The sequence below is a fragment of the Drosophila montana genome, unplaced genomic scaffold, assembly GCF_035044405.1.
Source record: "Drosophila montana isolate Dmon_TW-CO22-7 unplaced genomic scaffold, ASM3504440v1 contig_329_1, whole genome shotgun sequence".
Lineage (NCBI taxonomy): Eukaryota > Metazoa > Arthropoda > Insecta > Diptera > Drosophilidae > Drosophila > Drosophila montana.
Genome location: NW_026998183.1, coordinates 102951 through 119455, shown reverse-complemented (window position 1 = coordinate 119455; position 16505 = coordinate 102951). Strand labels below are relative to the sequence as shown.

The 16505-nt window shown below is 36.6% G+C and overlaps 1 protein-coding gene across 3 annotated transcripts in view; it reads left to right on the top strand.

The window, feature by feature from the left end:
* Window positions 1-16505, top strand: part of stac (C2 and C2B_Munc13-like domain-containing protein staccato) — a 151275-nt gene that overhangs the window by 34846 nt on the left and 99924 nt on the right. For 2 of the 3 annotated variants that reach the window (XM_064690921.1, XM_064690922.1), the window contains exon 2: window positions 4441-4708. In XM_064690921.1, coding sequence (XP_064546991.1) covers window positions 4441-4708 — 268 coding nt within the window. Of the gene's footprint in view, window positions 1-4440; window positions 4709-6863; window positions 7337-16505 lie in introns of those variants that run through there. The other variant, XM_064690923.1, reaches the window with a different exon arrangement.

Genomic DNA, 16505 nt, shown 5'->3' with positions numbered 1-16505 from the left:
TTCTGTAATTGAGTACTTGTTTGGATTTGTACTCATGCTTGAAGTTTCTATTACACGTTTAACCGAACCACTATATGTGTTTTCTCTATGTACATCTTAGGCACACTAGAAATAACCCAACACATTTGGCTACGTTGTTACAGTAAAACCCCATAATAATCTCCATCTCGGAGATTGACAGGGTGGCTGTAGGAGTTGTTTTCGGAAGTTTCTGAATCTTTATTTCATGTTCCTATATTCTCCAACTATTTTACATGTCTGTTTGCCAAAGACATCTTAAAGCTATAAAATCTATCTCCTCCCTACTTTCTGATAAAGAGCTCCTAGTAGTTCTTGGAGACTTTAATCTCCCAGATGTCGATTGGTAATCGCCATTAGTTTCAAACTTTCTGTTGCCCTCTTTGTCAAATGAATTTATTGATGGTCTACATGAAATGTCCTTACGGCAGGTTAATGGGCTGCGCAATTCAAGAAATAGATCTCTTGATCTGATCTTCATGTTGGAGTACACGTTTGGCAGTGTTGTGCACAGGATTGACCCGCTCACACTTCCTGAAGACCCTTTTGCATCCAACTCTGAATATAATTATTGATCTACCAGTCCGAGTGCCTATCAAGGAATCGGGATTGGCTGATCGTGTCAGTTGTTGTCGTAAGGCTGACTTTCAATAGCTAAATAATCCCTTTCTGCAAGTCGATTGGTCCCAACTGTACAATTGTGCAGACATTGATGTTACCATTAAACTATTTTATAATACTTTATACTCGCTCTTTGATATCTACGTCCTCCTTGATCACCCAGCGAGGTCTGATAGGCCCCCCTGGCTCTCAAGGGAAAAAATGAGATTAAATAAGTACGAGGTTCTTATCTGCAGTTCCCAACCAGGGGCAAGGATAGAATTCAAAAAAGATGCGCATGAATGTGTTTGTGTACATGTATACAGAAATTCTTGCAATTTGTGCTTGCTGCCGCTGATACGAGGCAACCCCAAACACGTTTTCTTTAATAACTTCTGTATGTTTTTAACCGATCTTGATGAAATTTTCAATAGTAGATCTTATTGTACCATAGAATATTTGTATATTCTCAAAAAGTCAATTGCATTTAAATTATTGCTTAGCTCTTAGCACTAGCTCTTATTATTTACCAATGTGCTCAAGAAACAAGATTTCCATATCGATTACTGGAAAACGGGGCAGCTTATCGAATATCGGAGCCTCTAGCTCTTATAGATTCTGAGATCCTTACGTTCATACATACGAACGGATGAACGGACAGACAGATGGGCATGGCTAGATCGTCTCGGCTTGTGATGCTGATCAAGAATACCCTTTTACCCATTTTCAATGGGTTCAGGTTATAAAAATCTGAAGTCGAGGTGTTATAAAAAGCTTTAAAAATTTGGTAACCACTCTGATTTCTCCCACAGTATCCCGATCAAACTTTTCCACGCAAAACTCCATATGCTATAAGGATTACCTTCGCCATTGTTGCCTTCAGCTTGCACAAAATCTTAAGCAATTTTTTAACTTTGTCAACTCTCAACGTAAGATACCCATACATACTGATCCAGGCATTGCAGATCTGTTCGCAAATTTTTTAAAACTTCTTGCTACTGTGGTCATAATGTCCAAAATTTATTTTGGGTTTCATCAAGCGATAGTCAAATGTGTTTGCCAATTTGTACACGATCCTTTATCCTTTAAAGACCCAGAATTGTTTTGGGTTTCATCAAGCGAAGGTCGAAGGAGTTTGACGATCCGTACACGACAAAAACCCTTTATATATCTTTGGTACGACCTAGACTAGAGTATGCCTCATGTATCTGGTCTCCACAATATTCTATTCATCAAGACATAATTGAACCTGTACAGAAATAATTCTTATTGGTTGCCTCTCGTAGTTCTTTTTTTTATTTGTTTAACGCGAATCCCGATGCAATGTGCTGCATCCCACCTCCCGCCCAACCGTCCGAGGGGCGCAGTCGTATAACGTACGACACGAGCTGCAAAGTAAAAAAAGAATTCTAACTACAAGTATATTGAAACAAAATTGAAGCGATAAGGGTGAAAAATTAAGTGTTAGTCTAGTAGGGATAGAGAAATTTAATTGGCTCGTCAACACAGAAGAGTCAATTTCACCAATAATTAATTTATGGATAAATATTACACCCAGCATGGTTCTACGATTAGTTAAAGAAGGAAGGTTAATCATCAGAAGTCTGCTGGAGTATGATGGTAACCGCACACGAGGATCCCAATTAAAACCACGAAGGAGAAATAACAAGAATTGTTTCTAAACGGATTCAATTATGTCTTGATGGATAGAGTACTGTCGTGAGCAGATACAAGAGGCATACTCAAGTATAGGTCGTACAAAAGATATATAAGGGGTTTTTGTCGTGTACGGATCGTCAAACTCCTTCGACCATCGCTTAATGAAACCCAAAACAATTCTGGCCTTATTAACCACGGGCTTAGCATGAGAGTCGAATTAAAGTTTATGATCAAGGATGACACCTAGATAAGAAGTACTGTTGAAGTACTGTTGACACGCTCGAGCGGTAAGCTATCAAGGATGTAAGAAACCAATTGAGGAAGGCTTCAGTAGAAAGTCATTACCTTACATTTGGAGCAGTTTAAGTTTAAGAGGTTGGCTAGACACCAAGCCTGAAACGCATCCATGTCAGCTTGTAAAAGATAACATGATACCATATCTTTAAATGTAAGGCATACATCATACATACATTAATACTCGAGAGTGAGCCAGTATCGAGGGAAGGTCATTGATGAAAAGAGTAAAAAGTAGCGGGCCAAGATCACTACCTTGAGGAACACCGATAGTCACCTCAATTCGTTTAGAAAACGAATTTCTGAAAGGTACCTTTTGGCTTCTGTTACGCAAATACTCTGAAATCCAGTTCAAGAGATTGACTGGGAAGCCGAGAAGACATCATTTATGAAGCGGCAAGGAGTGGTTGACAGAGTCGCAAGCTTTACTAAAATCAGTGTAGATGACGTCAGTCTGCATGCTTTTCTTAAGAAGGTTAGTGGTTGTAGATCTGCGCTTCACGAACCCATGCTGGGAAGGTTAAAAAAATAAAACTACATAAATGTTGCAGTTGAGATGTTATTATTCTCTCAAAAGCCTTAGGTATAGCGGATAATTTGGAAATACCTCTCGAGTTTAGATTTAAGACCTCTAACATTCTGGTAGGCAAGGTCGAAAGAAGAATTTAGTTTTTTGACGCAGCAACTAAAGTTGATGCGCACTAGAAACAGATGGTAATAAAATAAGAGTCAGATTTTTCTTTTTGGCCTTATAATCTTTGACAATTAAGTGTTCCGTCCAAAACTCTTTACAAATATTAGTAATTATTTCTGGCGGAACATTTATTTTAAAGGATGCAATATCCCTTTCATAGGCGAACTTAAATTTCTCCACGTTTATACCTGGGGCTTGAAGTTTTGCCTGTATAAAGTTCAAAATGGGATCCTCAATTACGCTTGCCGTCACACTCCGTTATACGTTTTGTACTTCGCGACTCGTGTCGTACGTTACACGGTTGGTTATGAGGTGAGATGCAGTACATTGCATCGAAACTCACGCGAAAAAAAACCCAACTAAAACAATGGCGGAATTGCTCATACGGACGTCAGGAGACGCCTTGCTACTCACTACTAGTTAACTAAAGTACCAAAAGTGGTGTTTCTTGGGAATTGGTATCTACTGACATATATAGCTTTTGAATACCATTATGCCTCGCTCAAATATAATAATTGGTATAGCGTTTTACAGAAAGTTCAACAGGCCAAGTATTGGATTTCCGAGAGAGAAAGGTTTCGCGTACCCTGTGTGCACTTTTGGCTGGTGGTCAGCCAGAGACGCTAGCTCTCTGCTAAGCTGTACGCTCTAGTTGGCTGCCAAACTGCAATGCAAGCTTTCGCAACTTCACCTGGAGTTTGCGCACTTCCCTTCCCTCTCGACAGTGTTGGGCCACCACTCAGCCAAATACGACTAATTGCCGTTGTGTTTAAATTTAAACTTTGACTATCTTTTTTAAGCTTCTTATGTTTCGTATCTTTAATTTTACAGAAACGACTCCTTGACTTAATTCACTATCACGTACTAAACATACTATGATAATATGTGGTACTATGATTTAAGGTTTGCCTTCTTCGCTTGCCGTCTCATATAATAAACTGTAGTATTTATTCATTTAGCATGGTTTGTGAGGTGTAGGTTTATTCAAACCTAATTTAGCCTTCTTGAGCTTTCTTCTCTACTAAAAGAACGAAGACTGACGTATTTTTACTGATTTAAGTAAGGAGTTCAATCCATTCAATCATTTCTTGCTAGAAAGTATATCTTCTCGACTTCCCAGTATTGAAAAGAATTAATTAATTAAAAATTATGATACTTTCAATTTTTTTATATAGGCTCCAGGATGTTGACGATGGCTTTTTCGAAAAGTTTGGGTCCCTTTTAAGACAAAAGTCACAACTGGATGAAAATATTTTTAAAACTTCACTGGCTCCGTTTCATGAAGAGGAAGAGGATGTTATTACAAAGGTTGATGCTGGATCTTACGCCGACAGTGAAGTGGAAACAAAAAATTATGATAATGCGGCATTGGGTAGCGTGCCAGATTTATTATTCGTCGAAAATATAAGAGAAAATGTTTTTGATACAACAATTTGTATGAATGTAAGTAAATTGGATTTTTAGAACGTAATATTACTATACACTTTTTTTTCATTTTACGAAAATCCCAATGCAAGTTACTGCATCCCACCTCTCGCCCCACCGACCGAGGGGCGCAGGGGCGAGGGACTCGCGAAGTACAAAACGAATTTAAACTTCGACTATATGCTAAGACTATCTACTTGAAGAGACTCCGAGTAGAATATTTTGTAATGCTTGTTATAATTATCACAGAAAATAGGCATAGGCATAGTTAGATGAGCACACAAGGATCCCAATTTCCCGAAGGGCAAACAAAAATAATTGTTTCTGTACAGATTCAATTCTGTCCTAATAGATAGAATATTGTGGTGACCACATATATGAGGCATACTCGAGTAAAGGTCGTACCAAATATATATAAAGAGTCTTTGTCGGGTACGCATCGTCAAACTCCTTCGGCAGTCGCTTGATGAAATCTAAAACAATTCTGGCCTTATTGACCACGGTCTTAAAATGAGCGTCGAATTTAAGTTAATAATCAAGAATGACACCTAGATCATTATCTGCATTTCAAGTACTGGTGACAGGCTCGAGCGATAAGGAACCAATTGGGGAGGGCTTCTATAGAAATTTATTACCTTACATTTAGACCAGTTTAATTTCAATAGGTTGGCTAAACAACAAGCCTGAAAGATAATATGATGCCATATCTTAATATGCAAGGCATAATTTCACATTAATACTCGAGAGTGAGACAGTATCGATAGAAGGTCATTGATGAAAAGAGTAAAGAGTAGCAGGCGAAGATGACTACCTTGAGGAACACCGGACGTCGCCAAAATACGTTTAGAAAACGAAGTTCTGAAAATAGCATTTTGGGTTCTGTTACGAAAATACTCTGAAATCCAGTTCAAGAGATTGACTGCGAAGCCGAGAAGTTATAATTTATGAAGCAGTAAGGAGTGGTTGACAGAGTCGATAGCTTTACTGAAATCAGTATAGATGACGTCAGTCTGTGTATGTAGACCGACGTTTAAGAAATATTTAGGGCATAAATATGAGTTTTCAAGTTTTAGGCGATGGGGACAGGTATCCAAAATCTGTATATACAAGAACCCATATACCAAAATTGCTCCATATTCATTAAATACAAGCTATTTACATGTACAGATACTAACCCATTTTCAATTGGTATAAAAAAAATGTATTCCATGATTTTTTGTTTGTTTATTATATTAAATTTGTGCATTTTCGTAGATAAAAAGATCGCATTTACGTCTGTGTATATTTGCGTATTATATATATGTATAAGTTATAAAAACCGATGATGAGGCAAATGTGCCTAACTGAAATCGTTGTTAATGCTTATTTCTGTTTCTTATCTTTACCGTACGTTTTCACAACTCCATAAAATTTTTTTATTCTAACTGGTACGGTATAAATCGGATTGGAGCTCCTATACATATGTATCTATTCAAATTTATAAAATTGTTAAATAATAAATGAAAACTATACAATTTCTCAAAATATATGAACTCGTAATTAAATTCAATTCAATTCTTATCATTCCCAAATGAATCTCTGAATAGACCGCAAATTTATTTAAACATTTCTCTTTCGATTTCAGCATTGAATACATTTCCTTGTGCTTCAAATATAAATATATTTACTTGTCTAGTATATTGTACATATATACATACATACATATGTAGTTTAATTGCAAACAATAAGAACAACATCATCAACGTCATTATGTGTTAAATGTGTGTTAAATTAATCATAAAAACAGAACCAAAAACAAATTAACTCATTCCCAAAGAAACGATTAAAAAGTCTACAAACTTGTTTGCTTTAGTATCTACTTATGTATATATGTACATAGATTGTTTTTGTGTACACATATTCTGTATGTACACAAAAATCATTTATTCATTCACTTGTTCTGCATAGCTTTTCTTTCCTACATAGTTTACAAAATACGTTTTTCATTATCATTGAGCTTTTTTTTTTAATTCTAAAAATAAAGTATGTGCTCAAAGCTCTACTATTTAATGCTTTTCTCTTCATCTTGTGAGATACTTGGAAAACAATATCGAATTCGAATGCTGCTCATACACACCCAAAAGCAGCCCACGGTCAACGCAATTAATATTAAAATTTTTAGTTCTCGGCATTGACACTGTTAATGGGTCTTCATTTTACACAATCGTAAAGTGTTTGGATACATGTGAAAATACGCATACTGATTTAGTTTGATACCAAAAACAATAGTGACATGAAAACAAATATTTACAAAAAAATTATCATAATCATGTGTACACCAAAGTGCGAAATGCTAAAAAAATAATAACGCAGAGTTTGATAAATTGGTGTTTAAAAATGAGTTATTTATCCTTGCCCCGAGTTCTATCTAATATCAGTTCTCGAAACTTCACCGACAAAAATTCAAACTTTCTAAGTTTAAACCGTGCCGCTGGTCATGAGAGGCGACAAATTCCAAAAGTATTTTCTACTCTTTCATTAAATGAAACAGCGGAGCGACGTAAACGAATTCTTAACAGAAATGGAAGTATTTCTAATCAGCATTTTCGTGGTGTTCACAAGCATTTATTAGAATCTCACACCAAAGTAGTTTGTCATTCAATGACAGTAAGTATAATTTTAACGATTATTGCATACATGAACCCATTAAAAATGGGTAAAAAGGTTATCTTTTATTTTGCAAGTGTAATATTTATGTGAAATATTGATTTTCGAACATGAGTTTATAAATGCTGATACACCAAATTTAGTATGTATACACAGGTACAAAATATTTCCGTTTTAAGATACTCCCCTTATTTAAACGTAAGCTCTTAATGTGTTTATGTGTTGGTCAATCATTTGGTGGGTGATGTTTCGCGTTCAAAGTAATTGCCATATGTAAATCATTTGGGACGTGTTTCACTCTTTTAGCAAAATCCAAGCTTCTTCTATGAAAAATACGATTGTCTGATTTGCCCTACATAACAACTTAATGAATACGCGTTTTTGAAATTCTGCTAGTGGGAGAGGCTGTTACTCCAATAGTAATCGTTTGCCTGCATAGCTTCAGTTTTATTGTATAGGCAACGAAAACCAAAAGTATTCCGGATGTTACTCCGAGATTGGTGATGGTGTTAACCTTGAAATTGGCTCGTAAAGCGCCTATCCTTTCGGTGTTCTTAGTATGGAGGTCTTTCATCAGCTGCAGTGACAACACCTCTTCTATTGCCGTTAAGGGTCTCTCCAGTTGGATCACGGCTGGTAGTCTTTAAGAAGTAAAATACCCGTATCTATTGATTCAATTGTCTTTATATGATCATTGCTAGTAATGATACATTTGTTGTGTCTACTTGTTAATAATTTAAAAATGCAGTTATCATTTGAATCTATAATGTTTGATTTTAAACACATACTGATTTTATTAATATTTTTACACTGACTTTTACAATAGCAAAAACTGAATTTTTACACTTTATAACATTGCCACACCTACTGTTTACAAATTTCTTTATCTGCTTTTTGAATGAAAATGGAATATTTTCTTCTGTAAAAATGTTAATTATTATTGAGTGTACTCTAGTTTCTTCTTCGGATATTATAAAAGTATTTACTATATTAGCTTTTAACAAATGTAAAGCAAGGCTTATATTACATAAATCTTCTTTAATTAAATCTATTTTACATTTTAATTGCCCAGAAAGAATATTTTGGAAGTCTTCTGAATTTTTTATAGCTTTAATTATTACATTATTATCGTTGGTTATCTTAATTATTCTTTCTATAATGTCCTTATTTATTAGAACTTGTCCCTCGTTATTTTAAAACCCTGAACCCATTGAAAATGGGTAAAAAGGGTATAATGATTTCGTGCAAATGTATGTAACAGATAGAAGAAAGCATCTCCGACAACATAAAGTATATATATTCTTGATTAGCATCAATAGCCGAGTCGATCTAGTCATGTCCGTCCGTCCGTATGCCCGTCCATATGTATGAACGCAAGGATCTCAAAACCTATACGAGCTAGAGAGTATTTTAGCTGTAGGTCCTCCTACTACCTCATAACTATAAATCAAGTAAAAATAACAATTTATGCCGCCCATCGAGATGTGCCAGAAGTGAAATACAATTGTCATTTTGAGAATGCATGAATATTTTATAGTACAATAAGATCTACTGATGAAAATAACATCATGATCGGGTAAGAAACACAAAAGAAAATGTGTTTCGGTTGCCCACGTGTTTGTGGCAGCTAGCGTAAATTGCAAGAAGTTCTGTATACACACATTCATGCGCGTCTTCTTTGAATTCTATCAACAGCATTGCAGTTGCTATTGTATTGTTTTCTGTGCTGCTATTTTAATTTATTTTTTCTCATTAAGACTCAATAATTGGTGTGGCTGTTAGGGAGAGGCGGGCAAGGGTAGTGCGGTTAATAACAAGTTCGAACCCCTGGAAATTTTTTTTTTTATTAATTTATCGTTATTACTTAAGCAAACGAGAGCGTAGCGCGAGCTGCATTTGGTGTTCGAAGAAGAGGGTTCAGGGTATCCTCTAGTCGGGAGTTCCCGAATAGAACCTCTTACTTGTTTTAATTTTAAGTTTTCTTTATTACTACTAAAGCAAACGAGCGCGTCGCACGAGCTGCATTTGGTGTCGGAAGAAGAGGGTTCAGGGTATCCCCTACTCGGGAGCTCCCGATTAGAACCTCTTACTTGTTTATTATATTGTTTAAATTATTTGATATTATTACGAAATCTTCATGGTCTGGATTTCCTGCAGTCCATTTCCATACAGATCTTATAAGAGAATCCGAAATTTTCCGGATTGTGTAGTGACGGTTGAGCGCTTTTTTTCTTTTACTATTTCTTCTTTAAACCTTTAGATATTTAAGTCCAAACTGTGTTATTTTGTTTTGTAAAAATGTTGTGCATACTGAATGACTTATTTTTTATTTGTGTTGTGAAAATCTAAGTCTTGCTGTTGTTTTTTTTTATGAGTTTGTTCACACATGAACACGTGACACCGAGTCTAAATTTTACCCTCGAGCGGTGCAGTAAAGCGCAGCACGCCGAACAAAAAATATCGAGCGGTGCAGCCAAGAGCAGCACGCCGAACAAAAACATCGAGCGGTGCAGCCAAGAGCAGCACGCCAAACCAAAAAACTATCGGGCGGTGCAGACAAGAGCAGCGCGCCGAACAGAAGACCAGACAGCAAAGGAGAGCGAGATCCAATGCTAGAAGGTGACCAAGGCCCATCCAGAGGGCAAACTCTTCAAGAAGTACTCCTCCCACGACCCACACCAGCGGCGCTTCAAGGGACACCTAAAAAACAACAAGGAGCCCTAGCATCTGGACGAGGAGAAATTAGTAGCGCTTACCAACAAGCGCTACAGAAAATCATCGCAGAAGAGCCACAAGCAGGACCGAAGCCCTTGTCAATAAAAGAATATTGGGCAAGGCAACCGGCGGCCAGGGCAGCAGCAGCAGCACGAAAGGCAGAAGAGGAAAAACTTCTGGCAATCCCGTCTGCCAAAGCCCCGAAAAGGAGGGGGCCAAAAAGCGAAACTGTACAGGAAAGAAGAGCCCTATCAGAACGGGTCAACTGGAAGCCACCACCAGCGTGGGACATAGCCACGACATTGTGGCTACGAATAGACGCAATCGAGCGTCAGGTAAAACGCAACAACATAAACAATAAAATGAGAGTGCGCCTTGTAGCGCACCCATGCGAAAACGGCGGCAAGATCGCCTCGCAATAAAACAAAAATTTTTTTTTTAAATACAGTACATTGAAGTAAAAGTTAAAATTAAAATTAAAAAGAACCTTTTATGTAAAATAAATAATAAGTTTTGTTAAAAATATGTTGTCAGACAAAGTCATAGAATTGTTGACGAAGCAGTCACAATTGGTGGAAAGAATTAGAGAGACAAGTAGGAGTAACTGCAAAGGCAGTTTCAAAGCAATCACAGCGCATTGTGTAAAATGGATAGCGATTCATAAGAAACAATAGACGTGATAATGACGTATAGGCAAAATTAAAGAAAAACTTTCAGGTGCCTAACTAGCAAAATACCAGAAGAGAGGGCGAAACCAGTTCGCCAAGATAGGACAATGCCTAAGTCAGAGGTAATGGAGAAGAGAGCCAATGAGTTCGACAGGCAGGTAGATGTATTGAACAAATATTTAGAGGAAACGCAGGTGGACATTAGGGAAAACAACAGTAAAATGTTTGGATGGAGAAAGATAGTATTTCTTTGGGAAGAAATAAAAAAGAAATACAATTCTTTAAAGAAAAGTTTGACAGCAACGTACGTTTGATAGGGAAATTAAAACACTAGATTTCGACGTACAGAACACGGTAGAAAAACTAGCAAAACAGGTTCAAGACAAGTGTCAACCAAAAATGGAGGGCTGCATGTCAAAACAAGGAGCTACCAATGCTCCCGAAAATGCAGGTACCCACCTTTTACGGGGATTCCAAAGAATGGGATCTCTTTGCCGAGTTGTTTACAGAGTTGGTTCAATCAAGAGAGGATTTGAGTCCAGCTCTATAATTTTTCAACTATTTGAAAACGGCATTAAAAGAGAAGCAAGATGCATGGTGTCGCATTTGCTAATAGGCTCCGCAGAAAATTTCAATGCGACTTGGGAATTATTAACCAAGCGTTATGAAAACAAAAGAGAAAATATTTTCCGAACAATTAAATAGGCTTATAGAGTTGCCAGGACTGAACAATGATTCAGCAAAGCACATTAAAGCATTTATTGATTCAATTAATGAATCAATACATTTAATAAAATTGAAAACGGTCTTATCAGAAGACGTTGATGTAATTTTTGCACACATGATTATTTGCAAGTTTAATAGAGAAACGTTGCAATCATATGAAAATCATGTTAAAAGAACAAAAGAAGTTCAAAAATTGTCCGACGTAATGGAGTATTTAGAGCAAAGGTTGAACGCTCTAGGCTCATTGAAGGATGAGGAGAAAAAACCGAAAGTCAATAGGGACTTTTCGGAAAATTGCCCAATTTGCAAAGTAGCAGGGCATTATGCATTACAATGCTTTAAATTTAGAGGCATGAGCCCAGTAGAAAGGGCAGAAGCCGCAAGAAAGGCACAATTATGTTTAAAGTGCTTAAAACATTCAAGTGCCAAGAGGTGCACAAGTGAAATTTTATGTGCGAAATGCAACAAATACCACCACACAACTTTGATAGAAGTGAAAAGGCACATGGTGGTGCAAACTACAATCATATCTGAGGCGGCAGTCCAGATACTAAAGTTACCTAGATTGAGGGCGATCACCAAAATTAGTGGAGTATCCTCAACAGAGTCTAGTGTATCAAAATATAAGGTCAAAGTATGTGTGGATACTTTAGACCCAAAAAAGGAGCCGCTTACAGTAGATCCAATAGTTTTGCTAAAACTGATGAAAGCGCTCCCAATAAAATCAATAAATATTGATAAAATTAAATGGGAAAGCTGATGCGCAGTTTAACAAACCAGGTCGAGTAGATATAGCTATCAAAAATGACCTGTACACTCACCTTTTAAAAAATGGAGTAGTAAAAATCGACGGGCTTCTCGGCCAGAACACAGAATTCGGGTGGATAGTGTCTGGGTGCACGAAATCCAAAGGAGAAGAAAAAATAGTCGCGTCGGCCATTGAGGTTAAAGATAGAGAGATGGGAGTTAGAAGAGAGATAAAGAGATGCAGAAGCAGAAATCTGCGAGATTATTGCAACAGAAGCCAGGTAGGTTACGTTAGCATTCCGCAAAGAAGAGAAAGAGTTAGGAGCAAGACCACAAGCAATGGCACGGTTTCTGAACTTAGAGAAAAAATTCAAAGGAGAAATACAAAGCTGAAGGAAAGTTACAGCAATTTCTTGTCTATGAACTTAGGACATATGGTCGAGTTCAACGAAAAGGGGAAGTATTATTATGTTAAGAGACTCTAGTCTCACAACCAAGTTGAGAGTAGTTTTCGATGCATCCGCAAACACCACGGACAACAAAAGCTTAAATGATATAATGTGGGTGGGACCCAGGGTCCAAAAAGATATTTTCGACGTCGTATTAAAATAACGCAAGTGGCAGTTTGCCGTCTCTGCAGATATAGAAAAAATATATCGGCAGATTAATGTTGACAAAAAGGATCAACAATATTTGTATATTCTGTGGAGAACAACTCCGAATCAGCAGATTAAAAACTATAAACTCACAACGGTTGCATACGGTACCGCGTCAGCCCCATCATAACAACAAAGTGCTGAGAGTAGCTATTGTAAATCATCATGGGGCACGAAATGACTTAAGGAGATCTGAGTCGGGAGCAGGCTCCATACAAGTTGCAGAAGTAATTCTTGGGAGCTAGCGGAAGCTGGAATTTGAGAAAATGGATTGCAAATAAACAAGAGATTATAGAACATGTAGAATATACTGAGGAAAATAAAGTAATAGCGATTGAAGACAATTAGTCTATTAAAACATTGGGATTACAGTGGGAACCCTTGAAAGACGAATTCAAATTTAAGGTCAATTGTTAGGGCTGAGAAAACATAAACAAAAGACAAGTATTATCCACGCTTGCAAAGATTTATGATCCATTAGGTTGGCTAGCCCCAGTACAGTTGAAGGAAAATTATTCATACAATAGGTTAAATGATGGGATGGCACTAAGCATGGAGTGCAATGTCGGAGCAGATGGAAACCATTAGAGACATAAGAATCCTAAGATGGTTACAAACCAGCATGAAGCTTGAAATACAGCTGCATGGATTCGCGGATGCATCAGAGAAAGCATACGCAGCAGTGGTATATGCAAAAGTAGGAAATTCAGTCACGATAATAGGCAGCAAGAGTAAGATAAACCCAATAAAAAATAGAAAAACTATACAGAATTTAGAAATATGCGCAGCACATCTGTTAGCAAAATTAATGAAAAGAATACATGAGTCAATACCAATGGCAAGACAATTATATGCATGGAGTGACTCTACAATTAGTTAGCTTGGATAAAAAACAGTACAAATAAGAACAAGTTCATAAGAAAAAGAACTGAAGAAATAAAAAACACAAATATAAATTGGGGTCATGTAAAATCAGAAGAGAATCCAGCGGATGTGGCCTCAAGGGGAGTTTGTCCAAGTAAATTAAGAGAGTGCCAAGTTTGGTGGAAAGGGCCAGAGTGGCTATCAAAGTCTAAAGAAAATTGGCCAAAAGAACAGACGACCGAAGATATGATAATAGTCAATACAATATTATTAAACTTCGGAAGTAGGATTATACAAGAGTTAATTCAAAGCTATTCTTGCTTACAAAAATTAGAAAGGATAATAGCTTATATACTAAGATTTATTGCAATCAAAATTACAAAGGAGGTGTTTCCATCCCATCTAACAGTTAAAGAAATCAGAAAAGCAAATATAATGTTACTTAGGCAAGAACAGACAAATCAATTTATCACAGAAATAAATTGCTTACGTCAGAAAAAAGAAATTGAAACGAAGAGTAAAATACTAGGACTAAACCCATTTTTAGATCAAAATGGGATATTAAGAGTCGGGGGTAGACTCAAATAACTGCAGATCAATACTCCATAATTTTAGACAAAGGTGACATAGCTTCTCTAATAATAAGAAAAGCACATAAAGAAACATTGCATAGTGGAATTAACCTAATGAGAAATCATATCCAGAGAAAATACTGGATAATCGGATTAAGAAACTCCTTAAAGAAATATTTGAAAGAATGTGTCAAATGTACTAGATACCGGCAACACACAGTAGAACAAATAATGGGAAATCTCCCGAAATATAGGACAACAGAATCTTTCCCGTTCTTAAATACAGGAGTAGACTATGCAGGACCATATAACATTAGGTGCTCAAAAACTCGGGGACATAAAACATATAAGGGGTACATAGCAGTATTCGTATGTATGGCCACAAAAGCAATTCACCTAGAAGTAGTTAGTGATTTAACATCAGATGCATTTTTAGCAGCACTAAGAAGATTTATAGCAAGACGCGGAAAATGTGCTCACATATACTCCGACAATGGAACTAATTTCGTAGGTGCGTCAAGGAAGCTAGATCAAGATTTTCTAAAAGCGATCAAAAGTAATAATGAGATTGCCCCTATACTAGAAAATGAAAAAATCCAGTGGCATTTTATCCCGCCGGCAGACCTCACTTCGGAGGTATTTGGGCAAGTCAGTATCATAGTCAGCAAAGGGAAGGCGACAACAATCTAACCTTCGAAGAAATATCAACATTGTTGTGTCAAATTGAAGCAGTATTAAACTCACGACCTTTGTACACATACGGAGAAGACATTGACGATAACGAAGTGCTGACACCAGAGACACAGAATAGAATAGGCAACTTAGACAGATGGAAACTGATTCAAAGAATGAAGAAAGAGTTTTGGTCAAAGTGGAAAGAAGATTATTTGTATACCCTACAACAAAGAAGTAAGTGGAAAAAAGAAACACGGGATATACAAGAGGGACAAATAGTAATAATGAAAGACGAAAACTGTCATCCAGCAAGATGGCCCTTGGGCAAAGTAGAAGAGGTACATAGGGGAAAAGATAACAAAGTCAGGGTAGTAAAAGTAAAATTACAGGATGGATTTACCACAAGACCAATTACAAAAGTGTGCCCGCTTATTGGCATACAGGCACAAGACAAAAATGAAAATGAGCAGAAAAATAATGAGGAGGAAAGGAGAAGCTCTAAGAGATGTAAAATCTCAAAGTTAGGATTGATGATGATGATACTCATGCTGTCTGCCAAGTATCAAATACAACCCGTTAGGGACAAGAAAGATGGTGATAGAAAAAATTAATAGCTCCTAGCAATGTATCTAGATCCAATGGGTGAGGTAGAAATAGTGTCATCCTCGTGGGATCTGGTCATATTTTACGACATGAAACCATATTTTGAAATGCTGCATAGAGGAAGCAAGTTAGTGCAAAAAATGAGAGTGGTTTGTGAGAAACTCCATGGGTTTGAACTTCAGTGTAACTTAATACTCAATAGCACACAAAGACAAATTGCGGAATTAGAAGAAAATAACGAACTATTTACAACAAAAATCCCATAAGAAAGAAGCGTTCACCATTGAATTTTATGGGTTCTCTATATCACATTTTGTTTGGTATAATGGACGCCGACGATAGGGAAATAATGGAAGAAAAAATGAAAACATTACTTCAAAATCAACAAAATTTAAAACGAATTACAGAAAAAACAGACGTCAGTAATCGACTCAACAGCAAATATAATAAAAACGACAACAGAGGACATAAATAGAAACTTTGAAAAAATGAATCAACGAGTAGAGAACATGACCGAACTTCTCAAGGAGAGTTATTATGTTCATAAGGAATCCATTAGTTTCTTCATAATAACTAAACAACTTAGCTCATTAATTGATGAATGCGACAAAATACAAACAGGAATTATAGGACTATTAATTGACATAAATCATGGGCGACTCAATCCAAACATTTTAAAGCCCAGACAATTAAGGGACGAAGTCTCCAAGATAAAAGATAGCCTATCCGAAAAATTAGTACTTCCAGGAAAGAGAACAAATACAGAAATTAAGGAGATTTACACACTGTTAAAGGCAAAGGGTATTTTTATAGAGAATAAACTCATCATAAATGCCAAAATACCATTGTTCAGTAGACACCCGTCCCAGCTGTTTAGAATTATACCAGTGCCAATACAAAGAGATGGACAGATGATAATGATACAGTTAAGTTCAGAATATTT